Consider the following 18,790-nt stretch of genomic DNA (forward strand, 5'->3'; position numbering starts at 1 on the left):
GACTGCAGACAACCAGAGCAGTAGGAACTGGACCAAAATCTGGGACAAGCCTGAAGACACCAGCTCCAGGGGATTCTGGCAGCTGGGGTGAAGCCCAAAGCACCCTGTAACAGCCTCACTCTTAAAAACCGTGGGCTTACAGACAGTGTTTTATCCTTGTAATAGACTGGGGAGCTGCTCCCGGCATTGGGGTGCTGCTTCCTGGGCCCACAGCACAGGAAAGCAGGGAATAATCCTCAAGGAGCTTGGGATGGAGGAGTTTGTGACTGTTTTGTTTCAGTGCCCTTGCAGCAGGGCTGGTGTCTCACCCCTCAGCAGGTGCCGGCATCGCTTCCCCATGAGCTTTCTGCAGAGAAAAATATTTCCCCCCAGTGCTGGGGACATTCCTTACAATTCCTGGCAAACACCAGGGCCTGACCTCCTCCCCTCGGGTGGGTGCCGAGCGGCCTTGAAGCCCAGCCAGGAGCAGCTCTTGTGCTCCCTGGAAATCTGGGATTTGAGGATGCACTTTGACATGAGGGCTGGTCACCCTGACAACACCCCCCGGCTGGGCTTTGAGGTTTTTTTTTACAAAGAAAATTGTCCTGAGCTATTTTTAATTCTTCCTTCCAAGAACTGATATTGCAGGCAGGAATGAACTCCCAGATGATTTTATTTATTATTTTTTCCTTCAACTGAGCTGAATACCAGGGAATGCACTCAGGTTCTCCCTTGCCATCACTGAGTGAGGATTTGGTACCAGTGATGTAGCCCAGTGGCATCTGTTTGACACCAGCATGTCTTTGGTGGCATATGAGGAGGGAGATCCAGGCCCTGCTCACTTCACCAGCATCAGTCATGACCAAAAGACTGGAAGGAGTGTCTTAGAAAGGAGCTGTTTCTGGAAAAGGCTATTTTTTTTCTCAGCAGGGAGGGCCTGCAGCCCGTCCTGAGGGGCTGGGACAGGGTCACACAGACCTTGGCTTCCCTACCCTGGTCACGCTGAGCATTAGCTAAGCCCTGACCGCCGTGGTATGGTGGTGGCAGCTGCCTTGGACACGGAGCCAGGGGAGTGATCTCTGTCAGTTATCCCGGAGAGGAGAGCTCTTCCCTCTCCCCAGCCACTCTGACAGCCTGAAATCCAGACAGGGGCACCATCAACAGCTCCTAAAACATCTGAGTACAAGTAGGCAGCAATTCTCTGCTGATCTGGAGGATAATGGTTGTGGGAAGGGCAGAAGGATGGACGTGCCCCTTGGCAGGCAGGAGCTGCTCCCTGTCCCCCATCCAGAGGGCAGGAGCTGCTCCCTGTCCCCCATCCAGGGGGCAGGAGCCTGGGGGGATGCCAGGGGAGGCTTGGGGTGGTGTGGGGTGCAGGAGACTTGGCTCACTCTGCCATCGACGCCAGGCTGAAGCCCCCCACCCTCCCCACTATTATTAGCACTTTCCTGGGGGATCAGATTTCAGGCACGGATCAGTGGGAGAGGGCAGTGTTGTGGGGGCAGTCAGGTCTTCTCCAGCATTATTCCATGTGGTTCGTTGTCTCTGTGGTGTTAAATCCATGAGTGGTCCCTCTCCTGCCCTTTCCAGGGGGGCTGGGGGGTGCATGCCGTGGGCGCTCCGTGCCAGAGCAAAGGATGTGCCCCGGAGTCCTCGCAGTTTCCTGTTTCCCTTGCTCTCCACTGTCAGCTCTTCTAACTCTTTCCTGTTTGTTCTTCATCTTGCAGCCCAAATAAAAGACTCTCCAGCAAGAAGGTGGCAAGGTAAGCCCATGCTCCTGTTCCTGCTTGCTTGATCCGTGTGAGCTGCTGGCTCCACAGAAGGAAGACTCAAAATAAGCTTGAAGCGCCTTATTTCTGGATTTATTCCATAGCCCTGGGGAAAAGTGGGTTTAATTCTGATACAGTTTTTCTGAAATGGGTTTTCTCACCCATGCACACAGCTGGAGGCTGCTGGTTTCTTCTAGGACAAAATTGGGGTGCTTCTCCTCCCTCTCCGTCCTTCAGTGCTGTACCAGGGGTGTGTGGAGCAGAGTTCCTAGAAGGATATGTTCCCCTGGGCTGTCCCCTCCCCAGTGTCACCGTGGTGGGTCTCTAGGGGAGGGGGATTTCTCCAGCACCCAGAAAAAATCCAGCCACTTTAGACAGTTCTTGGTCCTGTTTTACTTCACTTAGCACTTGACTTTGTGGGACCATCCCCCCCTCCCCCCTCAGTCTGGGGCATCCTGGGGGGCTGCAGGTAACCCTGGCTTAATGGTTTCACCCTGATTTAAACCCAGGTTTAATTCTGTGTTGCTTCTGTCCTGCACGACCACCTTGTCATGGTCACATTTTCCTTGTGGGCATTTTGATCCCTGAGTGCACAGGGATATATGATATATTCAGGCAGCTTGCTCTTAATCTCTGGAGCAGAGGATCCATCCAGCCCCTCTTGGTGACACCTGGTGCTTTCCTTTCCCAACTTCTCCATCCCTCCTGTTCCCATGCTATCAGGATTTTAAGGATAAACTGGGTCATACCTCTGCTGTCCTGCCTCTGCTCTGCTCAGGAGAGAGGTTTCCCTCTGCACTTGTTGGCTTTCTCTTTGCTTGTTTCCAGTCAGCACAGGGACACTGTGGAGGAACAGACAGCTCAGTTTGGGAATATTCATACCCTGTGCCCTGGCACTCGGCTCCCTGTGCTGATCCTGTGCCTCTTCCTCCCCCTGTGCTCTCACACCTTTCCCTTCTCTGTTTTTCCTGTGGTCAGCAATCTCCCCTGGCGTGATTTCCCCTCCTGGAAAGGAAGCAGCTCCTTGATATTACATTTCCTACTTCCAGTCATCTTACTTTCCAGAGCTTTGTTAAAAACACTGGCAGGAAAGAGGGTTGAAGGGAGCAGCCTGCCCCCAGGTTTCCTGTTTTAGGACTAGTTTTTGTCCTGTGGCACAGATAAATTAGGGAGGATTTGAGTTAAAGTTTTGGGAACGGAGGTTCCCTGTCTTTTGGGAGATTGAGCCCTCCTGGCCCTTGGCAAGATGCCATTCTGAGGCTGGGACATGTGGGCTTGGGTAAATATTGGTTACTTCAAGAGCAGTTGGGTTTAGTTGGTGATAAGGTGAGAGATAACAGGGCATTGCTGAGCCAGATCCTTAAGCACAGCTCAAAGCAAACCCTTTGTTGTAGATACTGTAATTACTGAATAATCCCAAAACATTTGAAAAGATCGATTTTGGTTTGGTTAGGGCTCTCTCCTCATTTTTGTTATCTGGGTTCTGCTCGTGCTGCTTCAACCCTGTTGTGCTTGGCATGATTTAAATGACGAATGTGCCCGAGACTTGAGAATCTAAATATATACTGAGGGTGAGGATGCAAAATGAGACTGAGCCTTGGCTGTGATCTCTTGGTAAATGCCAGTTGTGCTTGTGAGTATTGGCATGGGCATATTGTGCAGTGGGATGAATTTGAGAGCCAATGTTACAAATTCCTAGGGAAAACTGAGGTTCAGAAGAGACCTTTGTGGTTTTCTCATCCATGTCCTGCTGAAAGCAGTGGGAGGGCAGAGTGTTTTCCTCTTGGTAGCACCTGCCTGGGGTTCCAGAGCTGGAATGCACCACACTCCCCATGGCAGTAGCTCTTCCCTGTGCCATGAGGTGCCAGAGCTGATCCACAGTGATGCCACGAGAGTGGTGCCCAATCCAGCTCCTCCCCGGGGTGTCCTTTAGCTCCTCACCAAGCTGGGGACACTGGTGTCACAAGGCCTTGCTAATGATTAGCTCACCCTGGGCTGTCCCAGGTGGGCAGGGGTGTTTTGCAACAGCTTTGGGGGGTTTTGCCCCCGTCCCTCCCCTCCCACCCCTGCCCTCCCCTTCTTCTGCACCTTATCAGTGTCAGAGCCAGTACTCTGGCCTGTGCTGGCTAATCCATGGCCTTGGGGTGTTCATAAAGAAAGAAAGTGGAAAGAGGGAGCTCTTATCTCGTGCCATTCCAAAGAGCAAGAGCAATGATCCCGGTATGAAGTCCCAGGAGCCGTGTCCACGTCCGCGCTCCCTGCTGTCCCCGTTCTCCGGGTGCTCCGAGGTGCCAGACTTCTCGGGAGAGCTGGGTGGTGAGGGGACAGCTGTTCTGCCAGGGGCCTGCCCACACCTTCCTCTGCTGGAAATCCAGTAGCCCGAGGAGCGGTGCTGCTAAATCCCTTGGGAGGAGGCGGTGGTGGCTGGGGGGGACAGGAGGGGCTGTCCCCTGCTGTCCCCATGGCCGTGATGTTGGCGCTGATGCCGCTGCTGCTCTGGGTCGGGGTGGTCTGTCTCTGTTTTAGGCAGCTGCACCAGACGAGCTCGCTGGCCGTGGGGGTGATGGAGGAGTCCTACCAGGACAACCTGGAGTGCACGGACGAGGACATCACGGACAAGGTGAGAGGCTTCCTTTCCTGGCCGTGCTCTGCCTGTGCCATCAGGAGAACGCTGATTTTATGGTGGTCCTGCTGGGTTTTTCTGAGGTGTTAAGAGATAAGGATTATAGGACAAGATGGGAGCAGGGCAGGAGCACAGGGGAGCTGTCTGTGCTGTCCTGGCGGAGTCAGTGCCTTGCAGTGCAGATCCACAGGCAGGGTCAGGCTGAAGCTCCTCTGGGTAGGTGGGTGCAGCTGGGACATAGAAAGCCATCGAGGGGCTGGAGGATGAGAGCACTCCAGGGATTGCAGAGCTCCTGTGCTGGGTCAGGAGGTGGCACTGGAGCCTTCTCCAGGGCTGGTGGCTGTCCCAGCGTGTCAGGAGGAGGGAGGGCTGTTTGCAGGCTGCGTTTTCACTTCTTCGCAAAACAAGATGTTCTCAAATTCTGCTTTTCGGAGTCAATTCGCCTGATGTGAAACAAGAACTTCCTTTCCTTGGCGCACTCTGCTTGTGCCATCAGGAAAAGCTGATTTTGTGCTGAGCCTGCTGGGTTTTATGGGGGTGTTACAAGAAAAGAGTTATGGGATAAGATGGGAGCACAGGAAAGCTTTTGTATTGAGTACCCTTACCTAAAAATAGGGGAAAGAAGCTATGGGAAAGAAGGAGAATTAAAGATAGGTGAGTTGGGGCTTGCGTAAATGTCTGCTGCAGTCCTGAAACTCCTTGGAAATGGCTTTTTAATTCTAGAATATGAATAGAGAGCTACATGTGAAAGAGAAATACATGTGTGTGTGGCTGCACTCGAAAATAATTATAACACATAGAAAGCCTTTAAAAACTAATTAAAAATCAAACATTTTTCCAAGCCTAAAAATTGAAAAAAAATACTCATATTCCCTAAGGCAGTTAACTTGGGAAACCATGGATGTAGTACCTTGGTCTCTGCATGTTTTTTTTAATATCCACGTGTCTCTTGCCCTTCTCCAAGAACGGTGGTTTGGGTTTTGCAGACGTGTTCCTAGTTGCCTCTCCTCCATGATTGTTTTGTGTGGGTATAACTGGGATTTGAATGAATAAAATGCAAATACAGCTGGAATAAAGCCTGCATAGGTACAGGGAGAAAACCCCTCACCTCTGATCCTTCCCCACCATCTGGCATTGACCCCTCCTATGTGACTTTATTTGTCTGCAAATGCAGGGGTTTGGTCCTGTTCCAGGCAGTGGAGTATGGATGCAGCAGAGCTCTGGAGATCCCTCTAGGCTCCACTTAGAATGTCATCAGGAAAGGGTTGAAGAAAGGCAAGAATGAAGTGTTTGACCCCGTACTGGTACATGGGAGACATCCAAACATGGGTGGAAAAGGATGTTTTATAAGGATGCTTTAAATGAGGGCACGGCTGCCCCATTCCTGTGGCAACCCTCCGTTTTTGAGGATGGTTCTGGGAGCTGCTCTGGGTTCAAGGAGGCCCATCCCAGCGGGTTCAGGGCTGGGTGGCTGATCCTCCCTGTGCCTCCCCACAGGTGGTGTTCCTGGAGAAGCGGGTGACGGAGCTGGAGAAGGACACGGCTGCCAACGGGGAGCAGCACAGCCGCCTCCGGCAGGAGAACCTGCAGCTGGTGCACAGGTGAGAGCCTGGCAGAGCACCACCTGGAGAGCCCCTGCCCATCCATATCCTGCTGCATCCATCCTAAATCCAGAGCACAGCCCTGACCAGCTGCTAGGAAGAAAAGTGAATCTATCCCAGCTGAAAGCAGGACACAGTGCCTTTTAGATTTTATATACATACGTTTTATGTGCTTCCCCAGCCCACGTGTCTGTCCTTAAAGGTCTCTGGAGCTCCAGGACTTGGCTTTTGGCTTTTTTTATACATGGCTTTTAGTGACCTAAAGCTGTGTCAGGGCAGGGTTGGGTATCAGGAAAAGGTTCTTCCCCCAGAGGATGGTTGGCACTGACCAGGCTCCCCAGGGCAGTGGGCACAGCCCCAAGGCTGCCAGAGCTCCAGGAGTGTTTGGATGATACTCTCAGGGACAGGGTGGGATTGTTGGGGTGCCTGTGCAGGGCCGGGAGTTGAACTTGATGATCCTTCTGTGTCCCTTCCATCTCAGGATACTCTTATTTTTATGTTTATTTTTTCATTATATGTTTATCTGTTTATTTATACATTAATGTATAAAATATGCTTTCCTGCCCCATTTGTCCCTCCCAAAAAGTTTCTGGAGCTCCAGGGGCTTGGCTTTTTTATACATGGGACGCTCCAGAAAACCGCAGGGAAGTCATGCTGCTTGGAAGGCTTCCCATTCCAGGAGGGCACACACTTCATCCTTCTTTCTGCAGACTCTTTCTGGCCCTTATTTCACCCAGCAGCTCTGGGTGGGAGGCACAGCCGAGCCACTACAACCCACCTCCACCCTCCCCACAGCCAGCCCTGATCCCACTGCTGCCAGATCCTGGCAGGGGTGCAGCCCTTTGGATCCCACATGATGTAATATCTGTCTGTACTAATCTCCCAGGCCCTCTCTCCCGGGGTGTATTTACCCCGGGCAGATAAACCCGGCAGGAGTTTATCTATAGGGCTCTAAGGCTGTTAAATAACAGCCGTGTCAGGGATCTGAGGGATCCAAACAAAGGTTTTCCTAAGCCCTGATAAACTTTGGAGTGAGGGAAATGTTTTCACTTGAGCAGCTTGGCCCAAAAATGCCAATTTTCTCTGAGTGGAGTAAAGTCCTGACTGTGCTCCCTGGTGGGGAGGAGTTGGTTCATCTGGGAAAAGCCTTCATAAAGGCTTTGCATAAATTCCAGCTCCTTGCCTCATCCCTGGAAATGTTCAAGGCCAGGTTGGATGGGGCTCTGAGCAGCCTGGCCTAGTGGAGCCAGGCTGGGAGAGCTGGGGGGTTCACCTGGAGAGGAGAAGGCTCCAGGGAGACCTGAGAGCCCCTTCCAGGGCCTAAAGGGGCTCCAGGAGAGCTGGAGAGGGACTGGGGACAAGGGCCTGGAGAGACAGGGCAAGGGGGAATGGCTTCCCATTGCCAAAGGGCAGGGTTAGATGGGATATTGGGAAGGAATTGTTGGCTCTGAGGGTGGTGAGGCCCTGGCACAGGTTGCCCAGAGAAGCTGTGGCTGCCCCATCCCTGGAAGTGTCCAAGGCCAGGTTGGACGGGGCTTGGAGCAACCTGGGCTAGTGGAAGGTGTCCCTGCTCATGGCAGGGGATGGAATAGGGTGAGCTTTGAGGTCCCTTCCCACCCAAACCATTCTGGGATTCTGTGTTATTGCAGTTCTGGTGGCACACAGGGAATGGTGACCTGCAGAACCTGTATTTTTTGTTGGAGACATGAAAGAGTGAAAAGAAGGAGGGTTGGAGCTGTTGTCATCTCTTACCTGGGTGATGAGATCACTTCATGGTAGAAACAGCTGAAGGAGGATTTCTCTGCCATGGCCACTACAGGTGGAACCACAGCCTTGGGTCTTATTTGTGGATTAGATGATCTGAAAGATCTTTTCCAACCTCAATGACTCCATGAGATTCTGATTGAATAGCTTGCTCAGGGTGACCCACAGGCTGTGGGTTACAGGATGATTACTGTGCTTCTTCCTTCACTTCCCCCTTTAAAGGATTCTGATGCAGCCTGGGGACTTAAAAAACTAGTCAGAGACACACCAGCAGACAACCTGGCTTGTTTCATTTTCTTTGCCTGTTTTGCTCAACATTTGGGTCGTTGGGGGTTTCCTGGACTGTCCCACTGCATCTGCTGGGAGGGAGTGAAGCTGTTGGAGATGGTGATCGGTGTATTTTCCCTGAAATCTTGCTGTATTTCAGAATCTGCTTCTCCCAGCTCATCTGTGGGGTGGGAAAGGGCTGGGAAAAGAGCCTGGTCCCTCCCTTGAGATGGCAGTGGGCCTAAGGAAAGCTTAATCCTCTCTTTCTCCTTTCTGCAGAGCAAATGCCCTTGAGGAACAGCTGAAGGAGCAGGAGCTGAGGGCTGACCAGACCCTCCTGGAGGAGATCAAGAAGCAGAGGGAGCTGCTCAGCAAAATGGAGAGGGAGAAGAGCATCGAGATCGAGAACCTGCAGGCCAGGTGGGGCTGGGCAGGGCTGGGTGGGGGCAGGTCCCCTGGACCCCCAGGTACACACTGGAATCAGTGTACAGGCCTCTGGGGGGACAAAGTGAGGTGGACTGTGAGTTTAGGTTGGTTCAAGGTGTAACTGAAGTCATTACAAACCCTGAATTTTGTCTATTTTTACCTTTGTTCCAAAATCAAGCTCCTCCACGGACCTCATCATGGATTCTTTATTTGAATTTCCCTTCTGCAGTTTAAATTTAGCTCTTGTCCTCTATCCATGTGCCTGCCCACAGCATGTGTGAGGAGGGGGGTTGTTAGTGCTTGTTCCCATAAATGACTCCTGGAGGTACATTTGATGCCCAGATATTTTGCACCTTGATGGAAACGGGCAGGGAAAGAATTGCCCCAACAGGCAGAGTGTCCCAGCCAGGGTGCTTTGTGCTGCCTCTTGGATTCCAAAGGAAATAGTGGTGTGAGAGAGGTTTCAGTTATTTAACAGAATTTTTTTTCAGCTTTTCCAGAATGTTTTTCTGTTCAGCCCCTGCAGTCAATGAAAGATGAAGACAGTGGAGTTTTTTAACCAGTCACCATTACATGGACGTTCCTTTTCCTGGGACTGTGAACCCAAAGCCCTGATAAAGGCACTGATAAAGCCCTTGGGGCAAGAAATAGCATTGGACCTGCTAGAGAAGGGCATGACATTGGCCAACAGGCTTGTCATGATCACGTGGCTGTCCCTCTCTTTCCCCTTAGAGCAGAAATAATGGAATTCTCAGGGTTTGTTTTGGACAGATCCTGGTTTAATATTCCTGGTGGTGTTTTCTCTGTGTCTCCCCCCCGTGGGATGCTGGGTGGGTGTCTCACAGCTGGTTCCCATGGCAGGCTGCAGCAGCTGGATGATGAGAACAGTGAGCTGAGGTCCTGCGTGCCCTGTCTGAGAGCCAACATCGAGAGGCTGGAGGAGGTGAGGCCCAGGGGGTGCCCAGGACGGGCTGGGGATCTGGGTTTGGGATGAAATTCTCATTTCCATGACCGTGAGATCCATCTGATGTAACAAACAAACCAGCTGCTTCCAGTCCCTGCAGCCCCTGCTCTGGACCAGCACTATCCCAGACCACTGTCTGTGCAGGCTCCCACTGTTTAGCTTGGAAGCTGGGAATAAAGCCCCTAATTAATCTCTCTGTGTCAGTGGCTGCTCCTGAGGGGACTCATGCCCTCTTGTGGAAGCTTGTCCCCATCCCTGTCCCCTTTCCTGTGGCTCCAGTCCACTGCAGGGGAGGAGGAGGAGCAGATGCTTCATCTCCATATCCTGGGCTTTGCAAGTTGAGCCTTCAAAGATCTGTGACATCTCCCAGACCTTCCTCCCTCCCACCCTGCTCAGAGTCCAAGGTCATGCAGATGCTGGTGGGACTGGGATGGGAGGCTTCCTGAGGCATCACAGTCCACAGATGGACAAGATCCTCGTTTTTGGAGGTAATGTGGGTTGTGGATGTGACATCTGTACAGAGACTACATTTTGTTTCTGCCAAGCTTGTGGCAGAATTAAGGTTAAAATGGAAGTGAAATCAAACTTCCCTGCCTAGCTGAAGGGTCTGGAGCATTTTATCATGTTTAATCCCACGGGAGAGTGCTGCAGCTCCATCCCTCCTGACCTGGCCACCATGAAGTGGTCTTCATCTACCAGGACCTTGTGAGCACAGTTGAGGCTGGGGGCAGGAAAACCGCTGTGGCTCTGAGGACAAATTCCCTGCCTTGGTTTGTTTCAGCCATGGGAAGTTGGTTTTGATCCATAATCTCCCTTCAGAGCTCCTCTTCTCCGATGGGATTAAGGAGAAGCAAGAGGTGCGATCGCTGCCCCTTTCTGCCAAGGAGAAGCCCAGCTCATGAGCAGCTGCTTGTCCAGTGCCCCAAATCAGGATTTTGTTGTCAGTGTTCCTTTTCCTGCTGGTGTGTTGCCTTTGGTGCTCTGCTCCATGGACCAGGACACCCCAAACCCAGCAGCTGGAGCTGCCCCACAGAGCTGCTCCTCACCCCTTCGTGCCATGGGCCATCTATCACCAGCACTGGGTGGGGTCTTGGGGTATTTTTGGATTTCTGAAAGCCAAAACCTTTCCCATGAGGCTGGAAACTGTGAGCCCAGGGAGGGAGTGGTGAGCTGGTCACAGGCAGAAGGTTGTGCTGTACAGGGCTGTTGGCATCTTTACCTGCATCCCAAACCTTCAGCCAAGGCTTTGACAATGAGAAGGGGACAGAGCTGGCTGTGTGTTTTACATCCTGGCTTGAACTGGTCCTGTTCCTTCCTGGATCAGCCCCCAGTTAAAACCTTTCATATCTGAAACCGAGAATGAGCAAAGGGAGGCAAAGATCTCGGGTCTGTGGCTTTTCTGAAATGCAAACTGAAGGAGCCTTATGATTTAATGTCTCCCCTTGGCCTGGAGCCCCTCTGCTGGCCCCAGTCCCTCCCAGCCTGTCCCACGCCAGCATCACACTTCCCAGAAAATGGCACAAGTGTGGATATTCCTGTGGATTTGTTCTGGACTCATCTCACACTGCCTCTCTCAGTGCTATTTTGGTGTGTGGCTGCCGAAGCTCTCAGGCTCTGAAGCCCTCAGCAAATGAAATCCCAGCAGGCAGAGCATCCTTGTCCATCAGGAGAGGATCCTTCCCTGCGGAGCTCAGCGTGTGCCGCACTCCTGAGTGAGTGGGAAGAGCCCTGGCAGTGCCAAGCAGAGCCAAACCCTGTCACTGGTGCCTTTTGTGTCATTGCAGGAGAAGCAGAAGCTGCTGGATGAGATTGAAGACCTCACTGTGCAGCTCACTGAGGAGCAGGAGAAAAAGAGGAAGATGGGGGACAAGCTGAGTCAGGAGAGGCACCAGTTCCAGAAGGAGAAGGAGTCGACACAGGAGGTGAGTAGGGTCTGTGCCTGCCACAGCCCTGCCCTGCTAGTCTCCAAAATTAGGGCTGTGTGGGAAAGTTGGCCTTGGCAGCCTCTCCAGAACAGGTATAATGGGAGTCCTTGGTGCTGCCTGGGCAGAAGAAGGTCGTTCAGCAGCTTAACTGCATCACATTGGTCACTTTTGCCTGAATTTTGTTAAAATTCATCTGAATTTTAACACCATATCTGCAAAGGGGGGCTGTGCCACCATGGCCCCTTCCTTTTCTGCCTGGAAGGAATGGTGGCACGAGGACAGTGACAATGGCACATGGAGCCAGCAGGCAGGAGGAGAGGGGTGTGGGGCTGCTGGGGTGAGAACTGCCAGCTCCTGAGTGCCTGGGAGCAGGATCACAGCCCCCCAGTCCTTCCATCATCTGTAGTGTGGTAGTACTGGTAATTCCAGCTGGAGGCTCAAGCAGGGTTTGGTGGCAGGAAAGGAGCTTTGGGCCTCAAAGTGGAAATTACTGTCACTGTGGTGACACTGAGAGCACTGTGGTGAGCTGGGGACTCAGTGCTGGGGCATTGAGATGGGAGATGTCTGAGGAGATGCTCACATTGCTGGGAGGTCTGTGCTGCTGCAGGCCCCAAACCAGCATCTCTGGGGCTCCATCAGGGTCATTCCAGGGCTGTGCTCATGTATTTAAATAGCTCCCCATCTCCTTCTTGCTGGAGGTGTCAGGGAAGAAGGGGCCACCATGTGTCCCCCAGAAAGGGACTTAATCATGGAATGGTTTGGGTTGGAAGGGACCTTAAAGCTCATCCTTAAAGCTCAGCCCTGCCATGGGCAGGGACACCTTCCACTAGCCCAGGTTGCTCCAAGTCCTGTCCAACCTGGCCTTGGACACTTCCAGGGATGGGGCAGCCACTGCTCTTTACGACGACCCTGCTGCAGCCACAGATGGGGCTGTTCCCAGCCAGGGACAGCCTGTCTGTCACACCAGCCAGGACCAGAGGGTGCTGCTGGGTTTTCAGGGGCTGTGGCACTCACTTGTCCCCTTCCCTTGCTCTGCAGCTCATTGAGGACCTCAGGAAGCAGCTCGAGCACCTGCAGCTCTTCAAGCTGGAGGCGGAGCAGCGTCGAGGCCGGAGCAGCAGCCTGGGGCTGCAGGAGTACAACAGCAGGACACGGGAGACGGAGCTGGAGCAAGAGATCAAGCAGCTCAAGCAGGTGGGGAGGGCTGGGCAGGGAGGGAAGTGATGTCCTGGCACCAAGGAGGGGTCAGCAGGGTCTGGGGGCTCCCTCAGATGGCCCAATGCTTTCTTGCTCTTCTCTCTGGGGACGGGGAGGTTGGCTCCTTCTTCTGAGGGTCAGCATGTACACTCAGGAGCCCTTCTCTCTGCTGTGCCTCCTGAATCTTCCCATCTCATGATTCCAGAGGTTCTCCAGGCTCTGCTGAGGTAGAGTCAGGAGGCCCTGACAGCTGTTGGCAGTGTTGTGTGAGCTGTGTTAGGATGGAAACTCCTCCCTTCCCAGGCTGGATGAGCTCTGAGGGCACCAGGTGCTTAATCGTCTGGTTTGTCTCTGTGAACAGGATAACAGGAACCTGAAGGAGCAGAATGATGAACTGAACGGGCAGATCATTAACTTGAGCATCCAGGGAGCCAAGAACCTCTTCTCAGCCTCCTTTTCAGAATCCCTGGCAGCAGAGATCAGCTCTGTCTCCAGAGATGAGGTATGTGCCATGAGGTGCTGGTGCCCTCACACTGCACCTTCCTGGGCTGGCTGGGGCATTCCCTGTGCCCTCAGCCTGAGAGGGCCTGGGAGGAGCTGATGTGCCCTGTCTGTGGTCTAGCTCACTCCCGAAGCTCACCTGAAAGATGGCAAGAGCAAAGAAGTCCCTACACAACTCTTTGCAGAACTTGCAGGACTTAACCTGCCTCCCAGCCCTCCTTCCTGGGAACAGGGAACCTACTCCCTGCCAATTTGCTGATACTGGCAGCTCTGCCTTGCCTGCCCCGTGACAGCCTTCCCCTTCCCAGGACAGACCAGCCACCACAGGGTGTGTCTGTCTGTCTGGAACTGTCTTAAATCCCCCAGGAGCCAGGACATCACCCTGGAGATCCCGACTTCTCTGGTCGTGTCCTCCCTGTACCCCAGACTCTGGTGGCCCTGCTTATGAGACTCCAAGAAGTGGGAATATCCTGGGAAACACACCAGGATATTTTGGGGGTCCAGTGGAGTTGTGATGCTCTCTGCTTTGTTCAGGCTCCTGACTGGCTGAGAGGAAGGACAAGAGCGAGCAGAACCAGTTTTTCCTATCCCCTTAATGGTCAGGAATATCCCAGGCCACAGTGAAGAAGAGGGAAACATCCATGGGTGCACAGAGCCACGGGAAGCCCTGGGCAGTGTCAGGCAGTGACCTCTCCCTCCCTCTCTCCCTCCTTTGCAGCTCATGGAAGCAATCCAAAAGCAAGAGGAGATCAACTTCCGCCTGCAGGATTACATCGACAGGATCATCGTGGCCATCATGGAGACAAACCCCTCCATCCTGGAAGTCAAGTAAGGGCGGCCAACAGCCGCCAGCTGCGCGCTCGTCATGTGGGTTTGGTGCTCTGAGAGGATGAAGAGGGACTCCAAATGTCTTTGCTCTTGATGAAGGCACGAGGAAGCGACAGGTCGGGGGGTGAATGAGCCACGGACCAGGGAAAAGGAAAACCAGCAGCCAGGCTTTGTTGTCTGACTCCGTTATTTTGAAGCCCTTCTGGTTTTTGGAGGGCTGAAAGGGAACCTGGAGAAGGAACACAGGCAACGCACACCTGGAGGAAGCACCTGTGGCGCTGGGAACTGTCCTGCCAGGCGTCGGACCCTCTGGCACGCGGGGCACGAGCAGGAGCTTGCCACGTGTAGGGTGTGAGGAGAGGGGTTCTCTGAACTGCGGGATAACGGGATGGAGACGGGAGCGGCAGCGCTGACTTTCCCTTGCTGCCCTGTCCTACTGTGCCAAAGTGTCCCTGACACACTCACTCGCTGGGGCAGAGCTGGGAACGAGGGAAGTGTGTCCCAGACTTGCAGAGGGTTGGGGTTTGGGTTTGTTCTGTTTTATTTTTAATTAACTTAATGCAAATGTCCTCATCTGGCTGGCGCAGCCCATCCTTGCCCTGCTGCTCCTGCTGGGCCGGGGTGCATGCAGAGCCCTCACTGCTGGCAGGAGCAGCCCTGGGAGCGGCCGCTCTGGGGACAGGGTGTGAGTGCACTTTGTCACCTGCCTCCTTATTTATTTTTGCTGTCTGTGGCTCAGTCCCGTCGGGAGGGCTTGGACTCCCGGCTCCAATCCCTGCTCCCCAGTCCTGGCCCTTCTGCCGTGGGGTCCGTGGGTGCCCGTGGAGCCAGGGTGGCTCCGGGGGGAGCAGCCACTCGTCCCCAGCTGGAGACAGACACACAGTCACTGTCTGTCCATCCCACAGGCACCTGGGGAAGGCTGCAGCTCTTCACCCCACTCTGGAGGCTGGACCTGGCCACCTCTCTTTGTCCTTGTGGGGACACGCAGCACTTTGGGATCTGCAGGAAAGGCCTGAGCTCCCCACATCGCTTCCCAGAGTCCCTGGCCTGGGGACAGTGGCTGTGCCATTCCCACCCGGAGCAGGGCTCTGCTGGTGATAGCTGCAGTCCTGGAGGGGAGCCCGCTCCGGCTGCCTTTCCCCGGTGCTTCCCTGGGCTGGGGCAGGGGACGGAACAGCCGCGCTCATTCCTCATCCCTGGCATCAGCCTGGGCTGGAATCTCAGTGCCACTGGGGAGAGGAGACAGAGAACACCACAGCAGCTCCCTGGGAAACAAAAGCCATGTTTACATCAGACAGCTCTGGGCTTGCTGGCACAAGCGGCCGTGGCGCGGCGTGACCCCGGAGCAGCCACTGAACCACCCTGCTCCTCTCCAGCTCCTGGGAGGAGACAGCCAGCAGAATCCCAGGGATCCGGCTTCATCCAGCGGTTCTTTTTCCTGCCTGTCAGGTTTTAGGAATGCCAGAGTGGCCTGGAAGCAGAAGCCACAGCGATCCCAGGGGAGGGGGTTCCTGCTCCTCACCAAACCCCTTTCAGCATCTCCTGGCTGGCAGAGCCCTCTCGGGGTGACCCTGCCCGGGGGACGTGGCCGCTGCCACAGCCTTATCCCAGAGGAACCGGCGAGCCACCACCACGGCACCTCGGGGTGCTCAGCCCCCACGGCCTCGTGAGAGGTGCAGTGGGGTCGGGGTGAGCCCCAAAACCCCGGGGCAGCTCCTGCACCCCTGGGACTCCCAGGCACCCACTCCCTCCCTCCCTGCCCCGAGTCCACGGGAAGAAGCCACGTAATGTACATTTCCAGAGAAGCTTTGGGTGTAAATCAGTGTATACTTGGAGAGGGAAAATTTTTCTATCTTGTAGAGTAGGTATTTTTATAGAATGAAGGTTGATCCATTTTTTTAATACTTTAAAAGAGGAGAGAAATGTATCTGTGTATACACAAAAGCATATATATATATATATATATGTATAAATATATAAATATCGGAGATCTGCCTTTCTTGACTTGGGACCCTGGATCCCCAGGTCTCAAACAATTGTGATTTTTTTCCTGTCGCTCTCACAGAGGTACTGTAACTGTAAATAAGCACCAGGAAAAAGTTTTAAGCAAACAATAAGCACTGACTTGCACATTCACCATGCTTTAAAAGCCCTATGGAGAGAAAAAACAACAAAACGAAACGAAAACTGTACATCCCAAAAATGTTCCTCTTTCCCCATCGGTATGTGAAGGAAATCCCCCCAAAAAAGAGGCAAAAACAGTATTGTCTTAAATGATGTATCAATTCTTGTCGGATTAAAAGCTGTTACTATTCCTGCCCAGAGACTCTTTTTACGCAGGGGTGGGGTGGATTGAAGCATCCTGAGTGTCCAAGTGCTGGATCTCCAGTGGGGGTGGATGGAGTGGAAATGCTCCTGCACCACGAGTGCCCTGATTTTGGGAGGATGAGGATGGAGGAGGCTGGAGGAGGCTGGAGTGCCCTGATTTTGGGAGGATGAGGATGGAGGAGGCTGGAGCTTGGCTGGAGTGCCCTGATTTTGGGAGGATGAGGATGGGGAAGGCTGGAGCTGGCTGGAGTGCCCTGATTTTGGGAGGATGAGGATGGGGAAGGTGGGACCTGGCTGGCTCTGGAGGGGTCAAGGTCAGAGGGAGCCAAAATCTTCCCCCCAGCCCAGCTGTGCATGGGAATGGGGGCATTCTCCCTTCACCTTCCTGGAGGGTCCACATGGGATGAGGGACTCGTGGAGCTGATCCTGCTGCCCAGGGATTGGGCAGGCTGAGACAGGGACACACATGGGGGCTGCTCCAGGCAGGAACACAGAGCTTTCCCTTTTACACCGGGAAAAAACCCTCAGAGCACTCAACTGTTCTGAACTGCTCCAAAAATCCCTTAAACGCTCTCTCCCACCCTGCTAAGCTGCTCCACACCCCTTTAAGCCTCCCCCCACCCCCTCCCCGCCCCTATAAGCCGCCCCAAAGGGCCTGAACGTGCAAAATTCCCTCTCGGCTCCTGCCGTGCCTCCGGATAGCTCCAGCCTGTTCCTCTGAACTCCTCCAAGCAGCCCTGGAGCTGCTGCAAAGAGCTCCAAGGGCCTCTGTGCTGGGGACTGGCTCTGACACACCCTGAGTGCTCTGAAACCCCCCAAATTGTTTCAAACTGCTCCACACTGCTCTGAGCAGCACCAAGGCTACAAAACGTCCCTGAGCTGCCCTAAACCAACCCAGAGCTGCTCCAGAACATCCTGGAGCTGCCCTAAAACATGCCCTGAGATGCTCTAAAATGTCCCTTGAGTTGCTCCAAAACATCCCAGAGCGGCTGTAAAACACCCCAGAGGTGCTTTGAAGTGTCCCTGAGCTGCTTTAAAATACCCCTGAGCTGCTCTAAAACATCCCTGAGCACCTCTAAAGCACTTCTGAGCATCTCTAAAGAACCTCTGTACCACTCCAAACTGCTCTACACCCTCCAAGTAGCTCTAGTGTGCGCCAAAGATTTCCCTAAATAACTCTAAAACATCCTTAAAAAAATTCCTCTGAAATCTCAACCTCCGACAACTTGAAGCTGCTCTAGAAATGGGATAATTAAATAGCTCTGGTAGTATCTGTGCTGTGGAAGGACAGAGCTCTGGGCAGCACTGAACCACTTGAATTGCTCAAATAGCTTTCATGCTCCTCAAACCAGTCCTAAAAGGCCCCAAACTGCCCCGAAGTAGCACTTGAAGTCCTCTAAACTCTTCTAAAACTCCTTGAAATAGCTCAAAATGGATCACAGAAAAGGTCTGGTGGCAGCTCTGAAGCACTCCACGCCTCCTCTGTGTGGTTGTGAAACATCTTGAGTGCTCCAACACCCCTGAAAGGCCCCTGAAGCCCCTCCAGGCCTTCTCCACGCACCTCTCAACAGCATTAAAACTTTTCAGTAACATCTCTAAATTCTCAGTTTGAAACCACCCTAAAGCCCCTCTGAACAACACCAGAGGGGCACAAGCAACGCTGAAACAGCTCCAAAGCTGCTCAAAAACTCATCAAAAAATACTCATAGCTGCTCCAAAGTGTTCCAGCTCTTCTTTGCCTCCTCTGAAAAAGGGTTTGAACAGCTCGAAACCTCTCCAGCCTCTTCAAAACTGCTCCAGAAAAGTCCTAAGGCTCCAAAGGTCTCTGCATCCTTCAGAACAGCTCCAGAGCTGGTTCCAGCCCAGCTCCTGCCACATTCCAGCCCTTCCACCCAGCTCAGTGGGCTCAGCACCCCAACACACCCCCAGTGCTGGGGGCAGTTCTGGGCCCCTCACAACAAGAAAGACATGAAGGGGCTGGAGCGTGTCCAGGAAAGGGAATGGAGCTGGAGCAGCAGGAGCAGCTGAGAGAGCTGGGGGGGTTCAACCTGGAGAAAAGGAGGCTCAGGGGGGACCTTCTGGTTCTGCAACTCCCTGACAGGAGGGGGGAGCCGGGGGGTGTCGGGCTCTGCTCCCAGGGAACAAGGGACAGGAGGAGAGGGAACGGCCTCAGGCTGGGCCAGGGGAGATTTAAATTGGATATTGGGAAAATTTCTTCACAGAAATGGTGGTCAGGCACTGGCACAGCTGCCCGGGGCAGAGGTGGAGTCCCCATCCCTGGAGGGATTTAAAAGCCATGTGGATGTGGCACTTGGGGACATGGGTTAGTGGTGGCCTTGGCAGTGCTGGGGGAATGGTTGGATATGATGATCTCAGGGGACTTTTCCAACCTAAATGATCCTGTGATTCTGTGAGCACCTTCAAATGCTCCCAAAGCCTGGACATGACCAAGGCCACTACAGCCCTGTCCCACGTTCCCTGGTCGTGTTCTGTGTCTCTACAGCAGGATCTGGCAGGACCCCATGGCCATGTCCTGGCTGTGCCCCCTGCCCCGTCCAGCACAGGAATGTGCTCCATGTGCTCTGGCTGCTGGGTGTTCCCTGCAGGGTGGTGAGGGC

The 18,790-nt window shown here is 53.6% G+C and overlaps 1 protein-coding gene across 5 annotated transcripts in view; it reads left to right on the top strand.

Annotated features, from left to right (window-relative positions):
* RAB11FIP3 (RAB11 family interacting protein 3) overlaps positions 1-16,163 on the top strand; it is a 56,301-nt gene extending 40,138 nt beyond the window's left edge. For all 5 annotated transcript variants that reach the window (XM_039383625.1, XM_039383626.1, XM_027737941.2 and 2 more), the window contains 9 exons: positions 1,707-1,742; positions 4,275-4,368; positions 5,869-5,972; positions 8,283-8,423; positions 9,291-9,372; positions 11,178-11,315; positions 12,357-12,512; positions 12,877-13,017; positions 13,735-16,163. In XM_039383625.1, the coding sequence (XP_039239559.1) occupies positions 1,707-1,742; positions 4,275-4,368; positions 5,869-5,972; positions 8,283-8,423; positions 9,291-9,372; positions 11,178-11,315; positions 12,357-12,512; positions 12,877-13,017; positions 13,735-13,848 (1,006 nt within the window). In that variant the 3' untranslated portion in view covers positions 13,849-16,163. The remainder of the gene's footprint in view (positions 1-1,706; positions 1,743-4,274; positions 4,369-5,868; positions 5,973-8,282; positions 8,424-9,290; positions 9,373-11,177; positions 11,316-12,356; positions 12,513-12,876; positions 13,018-13,734) is intronic.
* Positions 16,164-18,790: the final 2,627 nt, after the last annotated feature.

Source organism: Pipra filicauda, unplaced genomic scaffold (genome assembly GCF_003945595.2).
Source record: "Pipra filicauda isolate LSUMZ 115617 unplaced genomic scaffold, ASM394559v2 scaffold319_size1146426_pilon, whole genome shotgun sequence".
NCBI lineage: Eukaryota > Metazoa > Chordata > Aves > Passeriformes > Pipridae > Pipra > Pipra filicauda.